This window comes from Cherax quadricarinatus, chromosome 27, assembly GCF_038502225.1.
Source record: "Cherax quadricarinatus isolate ZL_2023a chromosome 27, ASM3850222v1, whole genome shotgun sequence".
NCBI classification, from domain to species: Eukaryota; Metazoa; Arthropoda; class Malacostraca; order Decapoda; family Parastacidae; genus Cherax; species Cherax quadricarinatus.
In genome coordinates, this window is record NC_091318.1 from 17,752,836 (window position 1) to 17,772,674 (window position 19,839).

Consider the following 19,839-nt stretch of genomic DNA (forward strand, 5'->3'; position numbering starts at 1 on the left):
GAAGCTTCTACGAGATGTTGGCAAGAAATAAGCAACATAACCAGACAGAATAGCACAACAGGTCTTAAAAAGAATGTGCAAAGGAACTTATTTTTCCAGTTGAAAGCTTTGAGATTTTCACAAAGGAATGTTAAATGAGCAGACATATAGTACTTAGCACTCACTGTCTCATTATCAAGCATTATTGTGGAAATATTTGATAAAACCATTAGAGAAACATCAAGAACTTAATGAGCAAAAACAACTACTCACTAACACATAGTTCTCTTTTCCATCAGCAAACTTCTTTGTATCAAATCTACCATGTTAAGCTACTTGACAGTCACAATTTATTCATGAAAAAAGTGTAAGCAGATTTTGTTTATACAGACTGAGAAAGTTTAATATAGTCTGCCTCATGAATAATTAATTTGGAAACTGTAAAACATAGAAATAAAAAAGGCAAACCATTTTAATGGAGGAGAGATTTTATGCCTCAAAGGAAAAGGGAAACTTTGATAAGAGGTAAAATGATCTCATAAGATAGTGTCACCAGTGGGGTGCTGCAAAGATCAGTGCTTGACTGGATAATGTTACTAATTTATATACCATTACTAACTTGCTGGAAGATTTTTTTTAACAAACTGACATTCTCTAACCAAGGCAGGGTAACCCCTCCCCCCAAAAAAAAAAAAAAAAAAATCCACCACTCACTCCATCACTGTCTTGCCAGAGGGACTCTGATACTACAGTTCAAAACTGCAAATATCCCCACCCCTCCAGAGTGCAGGCACTGTACTTCCCACCTCCAGGACTCAAGTTCAGCTAACCAGTTTCCATGAATCCCTTCATAAATGTTACCTTGCTCATACTCCAACAGCTTTTCAAGTCATAAAAACCACATGCCTCTACTGACTCCTGTCTAACGCTCTCACACACATGCTTATTGGATGTCCAAACCCCTCGCACACAAAGCCTTCTTTACCCCCCTCCTCCAACTTTTCTTGGGACAGCCCCTGCCCGTATTCCCTCCACTGTAGATTTATCCGCCCTTCAAGTCATCCTATTTTGTTCCATGCTCTCTAAATGTCTCACTAATCTCAGCAGTCCCTTTTTGGCCCTCTGGATAATAGTTTTAGTAACCCCGCACCTCCTCCTAATCCCCAAAACTAGGAATTCTCTGCATAATATTCACACCACACATTGCCCTGAGACAAGACATCTCCACTGCCTCCAGTCTCCTTGCTGCAACATTCACAACCTATGTTTCACACCCATGAAAGAGCACTGATACTACTATGCTCTCATTCATTACCCTTTTTGCTTCCATGGATAATGTTCTTTGTCTCCACAGATGCCTCAGTGCAGCACTTGCCTTTTTCCCCTCGTCAATTCCATGGTTCACTTTATCTTCTATAGGCGCATCTGCCAACACGTCTACTCCCACATATTTAACCCTTTGACTGTCGCAACCCCCAATCCTGAGGTGTCTCCTGGTGTCGCAAAATTTAAAAAAAAAAAAAAAAAAAAAATTTTCTTATGAAATGATAGAGAATCTTTTCCCGATTGTAATGACACAAAAAAAAACGAAATTTGATGGAAAACTGACAGAATTATGCTCTCGCGAAGTTAGCGACCTCGGCGATATTTACAAATCGGCGATTTCGCCCACTTTGAGCCCTATTTTCGGCTAATTCCATTGTTCCAGTCGACCAAACTCATAACTATTTCTTTAGAACTCCTTTTTTTCTATCGATTGAGTACAAGAAACTGCCCATTTACCGATTTCAACTATCCAATAATGTGGTCAGAAATTTGCAATTTGGCCAATTTCACGAAAATTAAAAAATATGACAATTTCAAAATAAGGTCCAGAATGAACAATGCAGACATTCCTGGCTCTAAAATAACATTTTCTTTGTTCATCAGTCATGTCTTCAGGCCCCTCTGATATTACTCTTGCTTTCTATTTTGAATTTTTATTCAAACAAAAAATAGAAGACTTACTATTATGCAGACTACTGCAATACTGTAATAATTGTATAAATAACATCAACCCATTCATGACTGCATATTAGAGTGGCTAGTTGGACATTTATTGGACAATGACATCATTTGTTTACTTTTGAACATTGGCAAAAATTAAACATTTCCCCTAATTTGAGCTCCATTTCCAGGTTCTTTTTATAGTAAAATCAATCAAAATCACCTCTATTTCTATAATATGTTTTCCATTCTATCAAATGAGATCAAGAAAATGAGAATACAACCATAAATACTATACGAAAATAGGAGTTTTTTTTTTTCTCATTATGCACTGCGTGCTCCAGGATTTTTTTTATATGGTGCACACAGACCCATTCTCTCACATGTGGGCCTACCAGCTTTCTCCTGCTTGATTTGAAGCCACTAGAATTTATGAGTATATATACGTCAAACACGGTACCTTGTAAGACGTATATATACGGCCGCGACAGTCAAAGGGTTAAACACATTCACTTCCTTCATACTCTTTTCCTCCAATCTGATATCTAATCTTCCATTACCCAAATTTTTTGTTACCATCACCACTTTGTTCATTTCTGTGTTCCCTTTTAATTTCCATGTTTTACATTCCCTCCAAAATTCATCCACCAACCTTTAGAGCTTCTCTTTAGAAGGAAGAATAAAAAGGCTCAATATCATGACTGGAACATATTCAGCCTACACATAAGAGAATGAAACTTATGACATTTCAGTCCAACTTGGACTGGTTCAAATTCAACCGAAATGTCATGATAGGTTTCATTCTCCTATGTGCAGGTTATTTGAGTATTCTCTTCAGAATCTCCCAAAAGCACCATGTAATTTATTTCCAAATGTACAGTAGAGGATATATTTTTGTTTTGTGCGGAGAGTTTATGCGTTAGATTGATTTTATGTTTTCCCCAGCTGGAGGAGATCAACAAGCACCCATGGGTGGTGGCGGGTGGGAAGGGTGAGCTGGAGCTGGAGAAACCAATGATGGAGGTGGTTCAGACTCACATCATCCCCACTAAGGACAGCATCGACCCAGACGTCATCAGGAATATGGCCTCCCTTGGTTGCTTCAAGGACAAAGATAAGGTCATGTTAGACCTCCTTGATCCTTGGTGGGTAACTTATTAATATTTAATTTGTTCTCCTAAAGTCTCTATACAAAATTTCCATCTTCAAAATCATAGTGGATAGGATGAAATATATATGGCTTATTCTATAATCTCCAGAAAATAATTTTTTGTCATGAGCTATTTTTTGTATTAATGTTCAGATTTGATTGACCACCATCCCCATTCACCTTTAGCTTTTATTCAGTTCCTTCTTTCATTAAGGATGACATAAATAAACATATTGTCAGTTTTTTATTAAGATTCTTTAGAAATTTGCCCTTGATATTGATCTTTCTATGCTTTTCCATTTTTCATATCCTCGCTTTGATGGCATGTGCTCTAATTAGCATTGACTTGAGTTACTTCTCAGATGATGCACTTGGTTAAACTCGGAAACTGTATTGGGCAGCATTCATGAGGGTTTTGGAGGAATAAGTATTATATATTGACCAGGGTAAACTCTTCTGATTTCTGTAACAAGCTTAAAGTGTTCATCTACTCTAGCATCCCAGCTTGAGACCAAGCTCAATTAGTGACTCCCTTCAAAGGAGGTCCTTGATGCTGGTGAGAGGCTCTTGACCCAAGGAATTGTGGTCGTCCTTCCATTCCTTGGATTGAATCTAATAGCTTCCCATTTCCCAAGTGCTGTATGACCCTACAGGTTTGGTACTTTCTCTGAATATAATAATCAGCTAATCACTTCCTTATTAATCATGCTATTGCTGCCCACAATCTGCATAGCCATCATAACTTGACTGATCAGATATTGTGCCTCCTGCAGAAACTTGCTTAGTTTTTTCTTGAAGTATTCAACCTTTGTTCGGGCTTTTTTTTTTTTTTTTTTTTTTTTTTTTTTTTTTTTTTTTTTTTTTTTTTTTTTTTTTTTTTGTAGAAATTTGAAGGGTCATAGACCTTGGATATTGACACACAACTCTAATGGTGCTTGTAGCACTTGTACCTTTCACTTAGTCTATTCTATATTTCACCCAGTAAACTTCAAATGAGAAACATCTCTCGACTGTTCTGGAGAGAACACAGTGCATTGGCGATCTCAGTAGAGATGATTTACTGATTCCATGAGGAGTAAAACAAATATCTCAGGTTTTATAACTCAGCTTTCTTGCTTTCTGTTAAAGGAAATGGAAGAATAGAACAACATGCTACAGGAGACTACAAGTGCATTGAAAATTTATATCATTAGTGTGGTGTCCCTTGTTTTGAGGATTCCTTAATTTAGCCTATTATTTTTCTGACCAAGGTTAAGTCAGGTTATCTTACATCAATATTCGTAGAGATTTTTACTTGTTCCCTCTCTTCTGTATCAAACAGTCTGAATTTGTTATTGGTATGGGTGTTTGCTTATACAGGCAGTTGTGTAGTTTTTGAAATATTACTATTGAGTAAAATTAAAAACATTCTTAAATAATTGGTAACAGCAGAAATCTGAAACCTACATACAGGTGCTTGCATTATACAAACATGCAAACAAAATACTTAAAAGGTTGTAGATCAGAGACATTCTTAAGAAGAAAAAATTTTGCATTGAATGAGAGATAAAGAATTATTGACACAAACAAGTTGTTTCTTTCAGTCACAACACAGAGAAGGTCATTTACTTCCTCCTACTGGACCGGAAAAGACGGAAACCTGCGTGTGAGGATGAGAATGAGATCATCCATCGATACCGCTCAGAGTCTGCTGACCCACCACGCAAGAGAGTGGACACCTGCTCTGTCAATGGAACTATGTCACACTTCGAGCGTCTTGCTGAGGGCTCGCCCATCAGCCCACGTCGTAACCTTTCCCATCAGTATGTCCTCCATGACCTGCAGTTTTTAATCTCCCTCCCCTGTGCATTCTACATACCTGCTTTTTTTACTCTGTCATGTTTCTTCTGTGCCATGCTTTTTTATATTCTTCCTAAAGTATGTCGCCCCCCTATGTTTTGCCTTATAACCTCCCTTCAGTATGTGTCTCAATGTTCTGCCTTTTTTTTTTTTTTTAAACTTTTCTCCTGTATGTGTCCCTGTGCCCTGCCTTTGTTTAAACCTTTCTTTAGGACATGTCACCCTGTGTCCTGCCTTTTTTAAAACCTTATTTCAGTACATGTCCTTTCCTCTGCCTTACTTCCTCTTCCCATCTTTCCCCTTCTCCATCCTTTCCCATCAGCTTGCTATTTATTGCAATTCCTCCATGTATGTTGCATTGTTTAGAGTAACTGCTACCTTAGTCCATGTTCAAAGATTGTTCAGGTTTGTACTATATATTCATATGTCCCTTGCTTTATGTGATAGATGTATTCTAGGCTCTTGGCAAACAAACTGAACTCAGTTTACCATGTAAAATATAGAGATACTTTGTGAGACTTGCAGATTAGCATTTCTTGACTAGGTTGAAAAGACATACAGTAAAAAGATGAAAGTTAGATCTATATACAGTACCATGGGCCAGTAGGCCTACTACAGTGCTCCTTTGTTATTAGGAAAACAATGGTTTAGCAATATTTACTTATACAGTGGACCCCTGGTTTTCATCCGGTACGGAAATCGTACAGTTCAGATTTTGAGCACTTTTTTGGGCGAAATTTTCCCCCGGGTTTCATACATCTGCCTGGGCCGCTGCTTCTCATGTGTGCCAGACTCAGTCTGCCTCTGTCTCTCGTTGAGTTAGCATACTCCACACATTCATCCATTGTTTTTTGTGCTTGCGACTGTGAAATAAGCCACCATGGGGTCAAAGAAAACTCAGTGTGCCAGCCCATTGGTAAAGGTGAGAAACACGATAGAATTCAAGACAGAACTTGTAGCAAAAATGAAAGTGGCGTACATGTGGCCAAGCTCACCAGGATGTATGGGATGTGGAAGAGTTGGTGGAGGAACACAGGGAAGAGCTAACCGCTGAAGAGCTGCAAGATCTTCAACTGGAACAGCAACAGATCGCAGCTCAGGAAATTGCTTCAGAGGACGAAGAGGAAGAGAGAGGGGAGAATATGCCTTCTTCAGTGATTAAGGACACGTGTGCGAAGTGGAGTGAGTTGCAAAGTTTTGCAGAGAATTATCACCCTAACAAAACTGTTGCAAGCCATGTCTGCAACATGTTCAATGACAATGTCTTGTCCCATTTTAGGTAGATCTTAAAGAGACGCCTGAAACAAGCCTCTCTGGACAAATTTTTTGTGCGATGGGTGCAGTGACTCTCAAGCTGGTCCTAGTGCCAGTAAAAGACAAAAAAGGGAAGTAACCCCGGATAGGGCTTTGATACCTGAAGTCCTTATGGAGGGGGATTCCCCTTCCAAACAGTAACCTCAACTCCCTCTCCCCGCCTCGCCTTCTTCCATATGCCAACAAGTCTTCAACAAAGGTATATAATGTTCATTTATCATTAAAATTAGTCATTTATATTTATTTCTCATTGCTTTCTGTATGTAAAACTATAGTTATTCTCTATAAAATGTATTTTTTGTTAATATTTTGGGTGTCTGGAATGGATTAATTAGATTTACATTATTTCTTATGGGAAATATTGCTTCGGTTTTCGTCCATTTCGGATTTCAGCCGATCTTCTGGAATGGATTAAGGACAAAAACCGGGGCATTACTACACACAAATGATTGAGAGCAGGACCTGCATAGCTTATGTCAGTAAGCCTACTGCAACACTCATTTGTTCCTATATAGGGATGCAATGGATCTTGGAGGCTTCAGTCCTCCCCAAAAATCCCTCAGCCCCCAATACCCTCCATATAAAAATAGTAATAATTATTATTTTTGTCAACACATCAGCTGTTCCACCAAGGCAGGGTGACCTGAAAAAGAAGAAACACTAAGTGGAATACTGTACCTCTGTAAGCACGAGGCAGCATCTGTTACAACAGATACAGCCATCCCTCTCTTAACCCTTTGACTGTTGCAGGCCCCTTTCTGAAACTGTCATTCTATGTCGAAAAATTTTTGGAAAAAAAAAAAAAAATTATTTTTTCTTGTGAAATGATAGAGAATCTTTTCCCAATGGTAATGATACCAAAAGTACGAAATTTGGTCGAAAACTCACGGAATTATGCTCCCATGAAGTTAGCGGTCTTGGCGACATATACGCATCGGCAATTTCGCCAACTTTGAGCTCTATTTTTGGCCAATTTCGTTGTTCCAGTTGACCAAACTCATAGCTATTTCTTTAGAACTCCATTTTTTCTATCAATTGAGTACAAGAAACTGCCCATTTACTGATTTGAACTACCCAATAAAGTGGTCAGAAATTGGTACAGGTCCTCCATAACAAATCTGGCATCATTGGGATCTGTAGTGTGCTGAATTACTGAGTTTGCTGGATTACAGAGTGGTTAGGTTAGAATACGCTTAATAAAATTAACCAACTTGGCTTACACAAAGTTCATTGAACATCGGCAAAAATCGAACATTTCCGCTACTTTGAGCTCAATTTCAAGGTACTTTTCATCATCAAAGCAATCAAAATCATGTCTATTTCTGTAATATATCTTCCATTCTATCAAATGAGACCAAAAAAAACGAGAATACAACCATAAAAACCATGCAAAAATATACCGCAGAGGCAGCTAATGGCTGAGAAGTGAACTCCCTTATTTATCGTCCGTCTTTTTTATTTTTGTTGTACGTTAAGGAGCATCTTTCCATCATACATTGCCCAAGTTTCAATAAGACAGCCCAACAAACAACTGAGAGAAAAAAATATTTACCAAAAATCATATATGGCAAGCCCAAGCCAGGTACTGGAAACAAGTCACTTTGTCTGACTTTTTTGGGTTATCCTAGGTTCTCTATACATACACTGCTATGTATGATAATCTTTGTAACTGTATTTGTGTATACCTGAATTTTTTTTTTTTTTCAACAAACCGGCCGTATCCCACCAAGGCAGGGTGGCCCAAAAAGAAAAACGAAAGTTTCTCTATTTAAATTTAGTAATTTATACGGGAGAAGGGGTTACTAGCCCCTTGCTCCTGGCATTTTAGTTGCCTCTTACAACACGCATGGCTTACGGAGGAAGAATTCTGTTCCACTTCCCCATGGAGATAAGAGGAAATAAACAACAACAAGAACTAGAAAGAAAATAGAAGAAAACCCAGAGGGATGTGTATATATACATATATATGCTTGTACATGCATGTGTAGTGTGACCTAAGTGTAAGTAGAAGTAGCAAGACGTACCTGAAATCTTGCACGTTTATGAGACAGAAAAAAAGGACACCAGCAATCCTACCATCATGTAAAACAATTACAGGCTTTCGTTTTACACTCACTTGGCAGGACGGTAGTACCTCCCTGGGCGGTTGCTGTTTACCAACCTACTACCTAGAGTATACCTGAATAAACTTACTTATTTACTTACTTCTAGTCTGTCAACTGAGTACAAGAAACCACCCATTCACTTATTTCAACCACCCAATATAGTGGTCAGAAATTGGCAATTTGGCCAATTTCACACAAATTTCAACAGATGCCAATTTCAAAATAGGGTCCAGAATAAACAATGCAGACATTCCTGGCACTAAAATAACATTTTCTCTGTTCATTAGTCATGGCTCCAGGCCCCTCTTATATTACTCTTGCTTTCCATTTGGAATTTTTATTCACACAAAAATAGATTTACTGTTATGCAGACTGCTGCATTATTGTAATAATTGTATAAATAATGCCAACCCATTCTTGACTCCGTATTGGAATTTGGACTGGCAGGCAGAGAGGTATTGGATGGTGACGTCATTTGTTTACTCTTGAGCTTCGCTAAAGAATAGAATATTTTCGCTACTGTGAGCTCAATTTCAAGGTACTTTTCGTCATGAAAGCAATTAAAATCATATCTATTTCTGTAATGTATCTTTCATTCTATCAAATGAGACTGAAAAAACAAGAATATAACCATAAAAACCATACAAAAATATACCGCTAAGCTGCCGCTAATGGCTGAGAAATGAACTCCGCTATTATGGTCTGATTTCTTTCATTTTTGGTGTACGTTAAGAAGTATCTTTCCATCATACGTTGTCCAAGTTTCAATAAGATAACCCAGCAAACAATTGAAAAAATAATAATAATAATAATAATAATATCTTTATTTCTTCTTTATTTCCTCTTATCTCCATGGGGAAGTGGAACAGAATTCTTCCTCTGTAAGCCGTGCGTGTTGTAAGAGGCGATTAAAATGCTGGGAGCAAGGGGCTAGTAACCTCTTCTCCTGTATATATTACTAAATGTAAAAGGAGAAACTTTCGTTTTTCCTTTTGGGCCACCCCGCCTCGGTGGGATATGGCCAGTGTGTTGAAAGTGTTGAAAGATCTTTATTTAGTACACATACATGTACATGGTATACAGGCCTAGCTGACATCAGTGACATACTATATTGAAAGCCGCTTGTTATGCAGAGTATTTCAAGCAAATTAGGTCAGTGTCCCAGGATAACACCCACACCAGTCGGCTAACACCCACGTACCCATTTACTGATGGATGAACATAGACAACAAGTGTAAAGAAACACTCCCAATGTTTCTACCCTGGCTGGGAATCGAATATTTACCAAAAATCATATATGGCTAACCCAAGCCAGGTACTAGAAATAAGCCACATTGTCTGACTTTTTTGGGTTATCCTAGGTTCTCTACACATATGCTGCTATGTGTGATAATCTATATAGAGAAAATAACTTTTGTTTCAGGTTTATGGTGCAGTATAAGTGTATATCACAGTTAGCCCTGTGCTATACTCCGTTTTCTCTAATATAAGCCCCCAAGACAGGGATAGGAGAATGGTATTTGTATACCATATCCTCTTCATACCTCCGTCGAACTGCTCGGTATTATGCCAAATATTATTCATTCTGGAGTATTGAACATGTTTTATGTTATTTATATTATTTATTATGTCATATTAGATCAATTGTGATAGGCAATAAGCTGTAGTGTTGATATTAGTGTAATAATAAAGCATATTCTCCTGCATCACGAGACTGAGCTCATGGCAACTGACAGTGGCTTCAAAGCCAATGTACTGTGTAGGTGCTTTACATAATGAGAAGCATTTCTTTTATTCATTGGAACCATGGCTAGGGCTAAAAGTAAGCAGGTTATAACATATGGAGAAAAAGAAATTAGAATGACTTATGCAGCAAGTAGCGCCACCAAACAGTACCAGCAGGTTGATGTGGCGACCCTGGAAATTTGAAATTATGCTAGCCAAAATTAGTGCCGAATAACTGAAGGAACTGAATAACTAATTGCCGGATTTGTGATGGACCTATAATTTGGCCAATTTCACGCAAATTAAAAAAGATGCCAGTTTCAAAATAGTCCAGAATAAACAATGTAGACATTCTTGGCACTAAAATAACATATCCTATGTTCATTAGTCATGTCTCTAGGCCCCTCTTATATTACTATTGCTTTCTATTTTGATTTTTTATTCATACAAAAAAAGAAGATTTTCTGTTATGCAGACTACTGCATTATTGTAAAAATGGTATAAATAATATCAGTGCACTAGTGAAAGAATATTAGACTCCCCAGTTGACATGTATTGGACGTGTGGTGTGATTTGCTTACTCTTGAACATTGGTAAAAATCGAACATTTCCGCTACTTTGAGCTCAATTTCAAGGTAGTTTTCATCGTGAAACTAATCAAAATCATCTCTATTTCTGTAATGTGTGTTCCATTTTATCATGCAAGACCATGAAAACGAGAATACAATGATAAATACTATACGAAAATACACCTCAAAGTTGGCGTTTTAATCCAAAAAAACAGTCGGAGTTTTTTTTTCTCATTATGCACTGCGTGCTGCAGGATTTTTTTATGTGGTGCACACTGACCACACAGACCCATTCTCTCACATGTAGGCTTGCCAGCTTTCTCCTGCTTGATTTGAAGCCGCTTGAATTATTGAGTATATATATGTCCGAAACATTGGCTCATAAGACATATACATGTATATATGACCAAAACAGTCAAAGGGTTAACTACTGAGATAGGGACTGTAAGAATCATTCGTTAAGTGAATCAAACTTTCCCAGGAGGTCCCATGTTATAACTTGAGATGTGGACTGGGATGGTAATTTCCTGTATGTAATTTGAGTTTTTTACATTAGGTGAATCTAATTTTTCAATAAAAGTCCTACCAAAGATGGGTCCATAGTTTAGTAGAGGTATGGTGGTGTTATACATCTGTTTTATGAGTGCATAGCACAAAAACTAATGAAAAAATTATAAAATCTTCAGAGATGCATCACATCTATTTTTGTTATTTTTGGGCTGAAGGGTTGTGACAATGTCTAGGCTGACTGTTGTTGGGAAAAAGAGTTCCAATGGCCCTTTAAACTCTTCTCGACCTCTTTCTTCTTCCCTCCCCACTCCTTCCTCCAATTAGCAGCAATAACCACTTCCAATATCATCACCATCAACCAGCACCAGTGCCATAGCAGCAGCAGCAGCAACAACAATGCTACCACCACCATGTGACAGGTGTATGCATTGGTTTTACCCTCCAAGACATTGAGGAAATTGTTGGTTCCATTTTCCCCTAACTTGGTGCATGACACTAGGAATAGAAAAGAACCATAAGATTTTGTTCGAAACAGTATCATTCAAATTCCAGCATTCATATCTTTTTTGTTTTTGGTTTTTGGTTCAGCTTGTCTTATGACTGTCATCAGAAGCCAGATTAGAGGAATATTTAAGAAGATATTGCAAAAAATTCAAGTAAACCTACGGTATCTCATTGTATTTCACGTTTAGTGACAAATTTTTATAAAAAAAAAAATTGCAAGCTTACTAAACATATACTATATGACTATATACAAAATATAAATGAAACTAATCAAAAACCAGTGGAAGAAAAAATAGAGAATTCAGTCTGACTTCCTCTAGCTGGGTCCATTTTTCTCTAACTTAGTGCATAACACTAAATGAAAATGAACCATAGGATTATGTTCAAAATAGTCTTATTCAATTTCTTCATGCCCAAATCTCTCTCCTTTTTGTTCAGTTTTTCGTAGGAAAGTCAACAAAGCCATATTAAAGCAATATTGAACGAGATATTGTGGAAAAATTAAGTGAGACTATGATAATATCTCCAGGAATTGGGCAGAAAGCTTGGATCCAGCAAATTTGGTTAACAACCAAATTAGTTGGTCATTCAGTGGAAGCTTTTTGGTCATTAGGTGAAATTCCACTAAGGTAACTTTCGTTGGGCGATAGATGATTGTATAATAATTTTGACACTGGTCTTAGGAAGAAATTTTAGATACGGAGGTATGTATTTTCATATTAATATGTTGTGATTAACATATTTTTTGCAGGTCGTCGCACACACTTCCATGCAGTCGTCGGCGCTCTGGAAATAACAACAGTGGCTCTCACTCTCCCCTCCACTCGAACAACGTGACACCAACTGCCTCCCCACTCTCCTCACCACGCACCTCCCGCCACCACCATTCCCAGCAACATTACCACCACCACCATAGCAGCACCAGCACTAGCACCAGTACCAGTACCAGCGGGGTCAGCACTGTTGTCAGTAGTACCAGCAGTCACCAGCAGTCATGCACAATAACTCCGGGCGACGACAGCAACCCTCCGTCTGCGCCTGGTTCTCCCTACTCTGCGCCTTACTGGAAGTCCCGCCTCAACACTATTAAGAATTCTTTTCTAGGCTCCCCGCGCTTCCACAGACGGAAATTACAAGGTACAATACTACATTTTGTCATTTTGTTCTAGTCAGCTGTGTCTTTCTGTCTTTTGGGTTTGCAGGGGGTCCCCAACTTTTGATAGGCAGATCTCCCATTAATTCAACTTACAAACCAATTATTTGTATCTTTAACCTATTATTCTTTAGAAAATAGAAAGGATAATAGTGTCACACATGTTTGTAACTACAGGTCAGCATTCATAAAACAATTATATCAATATTACATGTTTTCAGCTTCATAAGTGTGAATCATGATAACTTTTGTTTATAAATTGGGGACCCCCATCTCCTATACAGGAGGGCCCTGCTTATACAGCAGATAGATTCTGGGCTACTGCTGTAAAGTGAATTGTAGCCTTTTTAACTTTCAAATGCATATAAAAGCCTGATAAAATGCTTACATTATCATATATTAAGTGAGCAATAGAGCTAAGCCTAAAAAAGGAACATACAGTGCACACATGATTTTTTTTTTTAACACGTCGACCATCTCCCACTGAGGCAGGGTGACTCAAAAGAAAGAAAAACCCAAAAAGAAAGAAAAAAACTTTCACTATCAGTCAATACTTTCACCATCACTCATACATAATCATTGTCTTTGCAGAGGCGCCCAGATACGACAGTTTAGATAGTTACTCCAAACTGCCAGTATCCCAAACCCCTTCTTTAAAGTGCAGGCATTGTACTTCCCATTTCCAGGACTCGAGTCCGGCTAACAGGTTTCCCTGAATCCCTTCACAAAATATTACCCTGCTCACACTCCAACAGCTCGTCAATCCCAAAACCCATTCGTCTCCATTCACTACTATCTAACACACTCATGCGTGATTGTGGGAAATCCAAGCCCCTCGCCCACATAACCTCCTTTACCCCCTCCCTCCAACCTTTTCGAGGACGACCCCTACCCTGCCTTCCTTCCCCTACAGATTTATACATTTCCAAGTCATTCTACTTTGTTCCATTCTAAGTGACCAAACCACCTCAACAACCCATCTTCAGCCCTCTGACTAATACTTTTAGTAACTCCACACCTCCTAATTTCCACACTACAAATTCTCTGCATATTATTTACACCACACATTGCCCTTAGACAGGACATCTCCACTGCCTCCAGCTGCCTCCTCGCCCAAGCTTCACATCCATGTAAGAGTGTTGGTACCACTATACTTTCATACATTCCCTTCTTTGGCTCCATGGATGTTTTTTGTCTCCATAGATACCTCAACACACCACTCACCTTTTTTCCTTCATGAATTCTATGGTTAACCTCATCCTTCATACACCCATCCGCTGACAAGGCAACTGCTAAATATCTGAAAACATTCACTTCTTCCATAGTCCCTCTCTCCAATGTGATATAAAATTTTTCTTTATCTGAATCATTTGATACCCTCATCACCTTACTCTTATCTATTCACTTTCAGCTTCATACCTTTACACACCCTCCCAAACTCGTCCACTAACCTTTGTAACTTTTCTTTAGAATCTCCCAAAAGCACAGTATCATCAGCAAAAGTAACTGTGTCAACTCCCATTTTGTATTTGATTCCCCATAATTTAATCCCACCCCTCTCCGAAACACCCTAGCATTGACTTCTTTTACAACCCCATTTATAAATATACAGTGGACCCCCGGTTTTCGTAATTGATCCGTTCCAAAGAGAGTGACTAAACCCGAATCTGATGAATTCTGAATTAATTTTCTCCATAAGAAATAATGGAAATCCAATTAATCCGTTTCAAACACCCAAAAGTATTAAAAAACATGTTTTCTACATGAAATATACATTTAACTACACAGAACACAATGATACATGAAGAGTAAAAGAAGAATAACATCACACTTACCTTTATTGAAGACAGTGATGTATGGAAGATGGGAAGAGAGGAGAGGATGGAGTCTACAATTGTTTGGAAGGGAAATCCCCTTCCATAAAGACTTCAGGTACCAAGTCCTTATCGTGGGTTACTTCCCTTCACTGTTTTTTAATTCCACTAGGACCAGCTTGAGAGTCACTGGACCCCTGTCGCTCAAAAAAGTGTTCCAGAGAAGTCTGTTTCTGGCGTATGTTAGGAATTGTGTTGGGAGACAGGACAAGATAGTCCTTCAATATGACACTAATATAATCTCTACGGCTTATTTATCTATCACAATTCATCTAATATGACATAAAAAACAATATTAATAACATAGAAACATGATATATACTCTAGAATGAATAAACTATGGCATTAAGAATGTCACGAGTGGTGGTGTGTTGTTTGTTGTTGGGTGTATAAGGGCCACTGAAAGATAAGCCTTACATAGTGTTGGTGAAGGCAGCAGCAAGAGGCAGCAGAGGTGGCAGTGTTAGTCAGTAGCCCTATATACCTCCAACAACAATAGAGGAGTCAGTTTCGTGCTGTTCTTTTTCTTTCGATTAATCGATTAACTTACTTGCTATGTTGTTAATGCTACACTTTATCGCTGGCTAGAGCAATAGCCTTTATCAACTCTTGCTGCTTTAGTATCATACTTATTGCAGAATCACTGAAAGAGGCACATTCTCCCCTCTCTCTGGCACTAGGAACTTTCTTTGGGTCCATGGTGGCTTATTTAGCAGTTGCAAGCACTAAACAGAATGGAATAATACAAAATATATCTTATGAATGCATGGGATTGTCCTCACTGGCTGATAAACAGTGGCACACTGGCTGTACATGGAGTGTCGGGGCTGCTCAGGCCATGTGGACACATTCCAGACAAATAACTTATACCAATTTTAGTGACGATCACCGAGCCAATATTTTGATGAAAAAACGTTACTTATTCCGAATACATGTTTTACGTATTCTGATGACGATGTAATCTGGGGGTCCACTGCATTAAACAACCATGGTGACATTACATATCCCTGTCTAAGACCTACTTTTATCAGGAAGTAATCTCCCTCTCTCCTATACACCCTAACCTGAGCCTCACTATCCTCATAAAACTCTTTATAGCATTTAGTAACTTACTACCTATTCCATACACTGGCAACATCTGCCACATTGCTCCCCTATCTACTCTATCATATGCCTTTTCTATATCCATAAATGCAATGAAAACTTCCCTACATTTATCTAAATGCAGTGCTAGTCACAGCATTATGAAAAGTGAGCGCCCCGGCATAATGACGTGATGAAAAATCAAAGTAACAAAGGCCTACCATATAGGGAGGTATTTTTTCGTCAGTGCATTATGCTGGGTAGCAACCGTTACCATGATGTCACGGCCTGTTGCCACACTCCACAGTGAATCCTCAGTGTTCACTTGGCTGCCGTGGTGAGAAGAAGTGTTGCACTTTTGTCTTTCATCCGCCCCATCTTTTGTCCGGTGTTCCCTTTGGTTTTGGGCCTATACATGTTTGATTATGGGTAAAAGAAAGTCTTTAACACCTGAAACTATAGCTCAAATCATAGGGCTTCAAAAAGCTGGGCATCAGACGAAAGAAATAGTGGAGAATGTTGGTGTGTGTGAGCATTCAGTGAGGAACTGGGTGCAGCATTTCAAGGCTGGTGGCGGTTGAGTTACCGTCTGCTAAACCTCGGCCTGGCCCCTCGAAGAAGACATCTGTTCGTACCTTAACTGTGCTAAAGAAGCAGTTAGGGAGTACACCTAGGATAACTGCTAGAAAATTGAAAGAGAAGAACCCACATCTTTTCTCAGAGGTGTCTGTAAGAACTGTTAACAGACATGTGTCAGAACTGGGCTATAGTAGCCACCGCCAGGTTAAGAAACCAATCCTCTCCAAGCCACAGAAGAAACATAGGCTGGATTATGTAGAAATATCTTCACTGGAGTCCTCAACAGTGGTCTGAAGTACTTTGGAGTGATGAAACAACCTTCACCATCACCTGTAACCGTGGGGGACGTGTACCAGCCCAGGGGTAGTGACTCGCTAGACCCATGCTACACCTGTGGGACCACCAAACACCCAGATTCGCTCATGGTTTCGGGGTGTTTCAGTGCTCAGTGTTGGTGAACTAACTGTGCTTCCCAAAAACCAGTATATGAGCCAGTATAATTACCTGGAGTTATTGTGTGACAATTTGCCTGAGGCGTTTGACAAATGTGGGGCTACGGTTTTTATGCAGGACGGTGCACTGTGTCATACCACCAAATCTGTAGTTCAGTGGCTTAAGGACTGTGAAGTGAGGTTCTTTAATGACTGGCCAGGCAATTCCCCAGACCTAAACCCTTTTGAGAACCTCTGGTCATTAGTGAAACTAAGTTTACTGGACAAGGATATCAGTTCCATCCCATGGCTGGAGGCTGCTCTTCATGAGGCATGGAATAATATACCTCCCAGATCCTCAAGAATTTGTGTGAGAGTCCTCCTGCACTGCTGAGGGACATGATTCAGTGTAAAGGATGCAGCACTAAGTATTAAAACCTCAGTAACTATGCAAATATATGTATTATAATCTATCATGGTATTGTGTTTTGGTACATGTCTGAGGGAGGGGCGGCATAATGCCGTGACTAGCACTGTACTGTTCACATATATGCTTCAATGTAAACACTTGATCTACACATCCTCTACCCACTCTAAAGCTTCCTTGCTTATCTGCAATCCTGCTCTCTATCTTACCTCTAATTCTTTCAATAATAACCCTACCGTACACTTTACCTGGTAGACTCAGTAAACTTATTACCCTACAATTTTTACAGTCTCTATTGTCCCCTTCCCTTTATATAAAGGAACTATACACACACACTGCCAATCCCTATGTACCTTCCCCTCTTTTCATACATTTATTAAACAAAAATACCAACCACTCTAACACTATATATATATATCTCCCCCTCCCCCACCCCCTTTTAACATTTCTGTCTTGATCCCATCAGTTCCAGCTGCTTTACCCCCTTACCCTTACCCCCTTTCATTCTATGTAATGGCTCATGCACCTCCCCCACACTCACATCCTGCTCTTCTTCACTCCTAAAGGATTTTATACCCCTTGGGCAGTGCTTGAAATTACCCCCTCCCTTTCTTCATTGACATTTATAAGTTCCTCAGAATATTCCCGCCATCTACCCAATATCTACCTTACAATATTTTCATTCTTAGCGTATAGTGAGTGGTGAATATATTTATTGTAGGAAGTCTGAATAAATGAAGAATGGGTATAATTGAAAACTGCTGCATTAGCAAAATTCCGTAAAGTGAATCACTGTAAAGTGGGGCCTGCCTGTATATGTATATATACAGTATAGTACACTGCATTTTTAATTCTTGTTTATTATACTGTATTGTATGCTAATTATAATAACATTAAATATTACACACAAGCTGTAAAGCCTCAGCATGTTTGTCACAGTTCCGACAGATGAGGTCCACTTAACACCCGAGTCGTCACCAGAGCTGACAAAGAAGTCATGGTTTGGGTCACTGATGAGCACTGAGCGAGATGAGACCTACACTATCTTAGTCAAAGACAAAGCATTGGCTACGGTCAAAGCTGATCTAATCCACGCCTTCCTCTCGGTGAGTCCAACAAGGTTGTTTTCACTAAGTGATTCTCTCTCTGAATATCTTGTTCCTGTCATTGCCCTCAGCAGTTAAAATATCTTTCATATTATTGTGTTTGATAATAACAGGTGATACATTTGTAGTCTCATTTAAGTGCAGTCATCTTAACAATGGATAACATGCTCACAAACAGAGTACCATATATCGCAGCTTATTAGACATTTTTTTTTCCATAAAATGTCTCCAAAAACCATCCTATGTCTATAAGTTGAAGGTCAGTAATGGGTGCTATAAGTTTGGGGTGTGGGGTGGGCTGTAGCTCTTCCAGTTATGTCCAGTGCCAAGCCTTTGAAACTAAAACTGGTTTTCTAAGCTACGAAATATGGTATGTTTGTAATTACTGAAGATTGGCAAAGCTAGAGTAAGATGTTGAGATGTAGAACAAGAGGCCTGGGGATGCCAGAATGGAGATGACTATTAGACAGTGTGTAGGGAGTCACTTAAATGATATTACATCCAAGGGGGAAAAAAAAGGTGCAGATAAGGCGATAAAAGAGAGGCAAGAGCAAAAACAAGTGTGCTGGGTGTAAAAGCTTATTCCTCTATAAGCAATACTTCGCATTATCTATTTTTTCGAATAACTTTCATTATTCTCCATTGGGGAGTGGGGCAGAATTCTTCCTCTGTAAGCTGTGAGTGTCATAAGAGGTGACTAAAATGCCAGGAGCAAGGGCCTAGTATCCTGTATACATTACTGAACTTAAAAAAAGACACTTTTGTTTTTCTTTTTGGTCCACCCTGCATCGGTGGGACATGGCCAATTTGTTGAAAGATGAAGACCTTTCTGTATGTCCTTGGCCCTAATATCTCTCAAAAAGTCATGCTTGGGATTTTTACAGTTGGTACCTAAAGAAGAGTTGGCAACTTTTCTTAAGAGTGTGCCAGTTGTAAAACATTTTCTGAAAGTTTCTTTTGTGTACCCATAAGAATTTTGAACATCAAAATTATTTTTTTTTAACATGGTCATTTCCTACTGAGGCAGGGTGACCCAAAAAAAGAAAGAAAAACTTTCACCATCATTCATACATAATCACTGTCTTTGCAGAGGTGCTCATATGTCACTTCAAACAGCCAGTATCCCAAACCCCTCCTTTAAAGTGCAGGCATTGTACTTCCCATCTCCAGGACTCAGGTCTGGCTAACCGGTTTCCCTGAATCTCTTCACAAAATATTACCCTACTCACACTCCAACAGGTCGTCAGGTCCCAAAAACCATTTGTCTCCATTCACTCTATGTAACATGCTCATACAGACCTGCTGGAAGTCCAAGCCCCTTGCACACAAAACCACCTTTACCATCCTCTCCAACCTTTCCTAAGATGACCCCTCCCCCACTATCCACTACAGATTTATATGTTCTCTCCAAGTTATTCTACTTTGTTCCATCTTCAGCCCTCTGACTAATACTTTTAGTGACTCTAAGCCCCCTCCTAAATTCTCTGCATAATATTTACACCTCA

General features: G+C 39.0%; 2 protein-coding genes and 1 long non-coding RNA gene across 3 annotated transcripts in view; 1 reads left to right on the forward strand and 2 right to left on the reverse strand.

Annotated features, from left to right (window-relative positions):
• Positions 1-19,839, forward strand: part of sff (sugar-free frosting) — a gene marked incomplete in the record, with an annotated part of 664,763 nt that overhangs the window by 612,385 nt on the left and 32,539 nt on the right. The window contains 4 exon segments of the mRNA XM_070089050.1: positions 2,911-3,110; positions 4,699-4,917; positions 12,433-12,818; positions 18,168-18,334. Coding sequence (XP_069945151.1) covers positions 2,911-3,110; positions 4,699-4,917; positions 12,433-12,818; positions 18,168-18,334 — 972 coding nt within the window.
• Positions 1-19,839, reverse strand: part of LOC138853277 (uncharacterized) — a 341,333-nt gene that overhangs the window by 228,153 nt on the left and 93,341 nt on the right. The gene's annotated exons all lie outside the window — the stretch shown is intronic.
• LOC138853278 (uncharacterized) overlaps positions 1-19,839 on the reverse strand; it is a 153,100-nt gene that overhangs the window by 23,310 nt on the left and 109,951 nt on the right. The gene's annotated exons all lie outside the window — the stretch shown is intronic.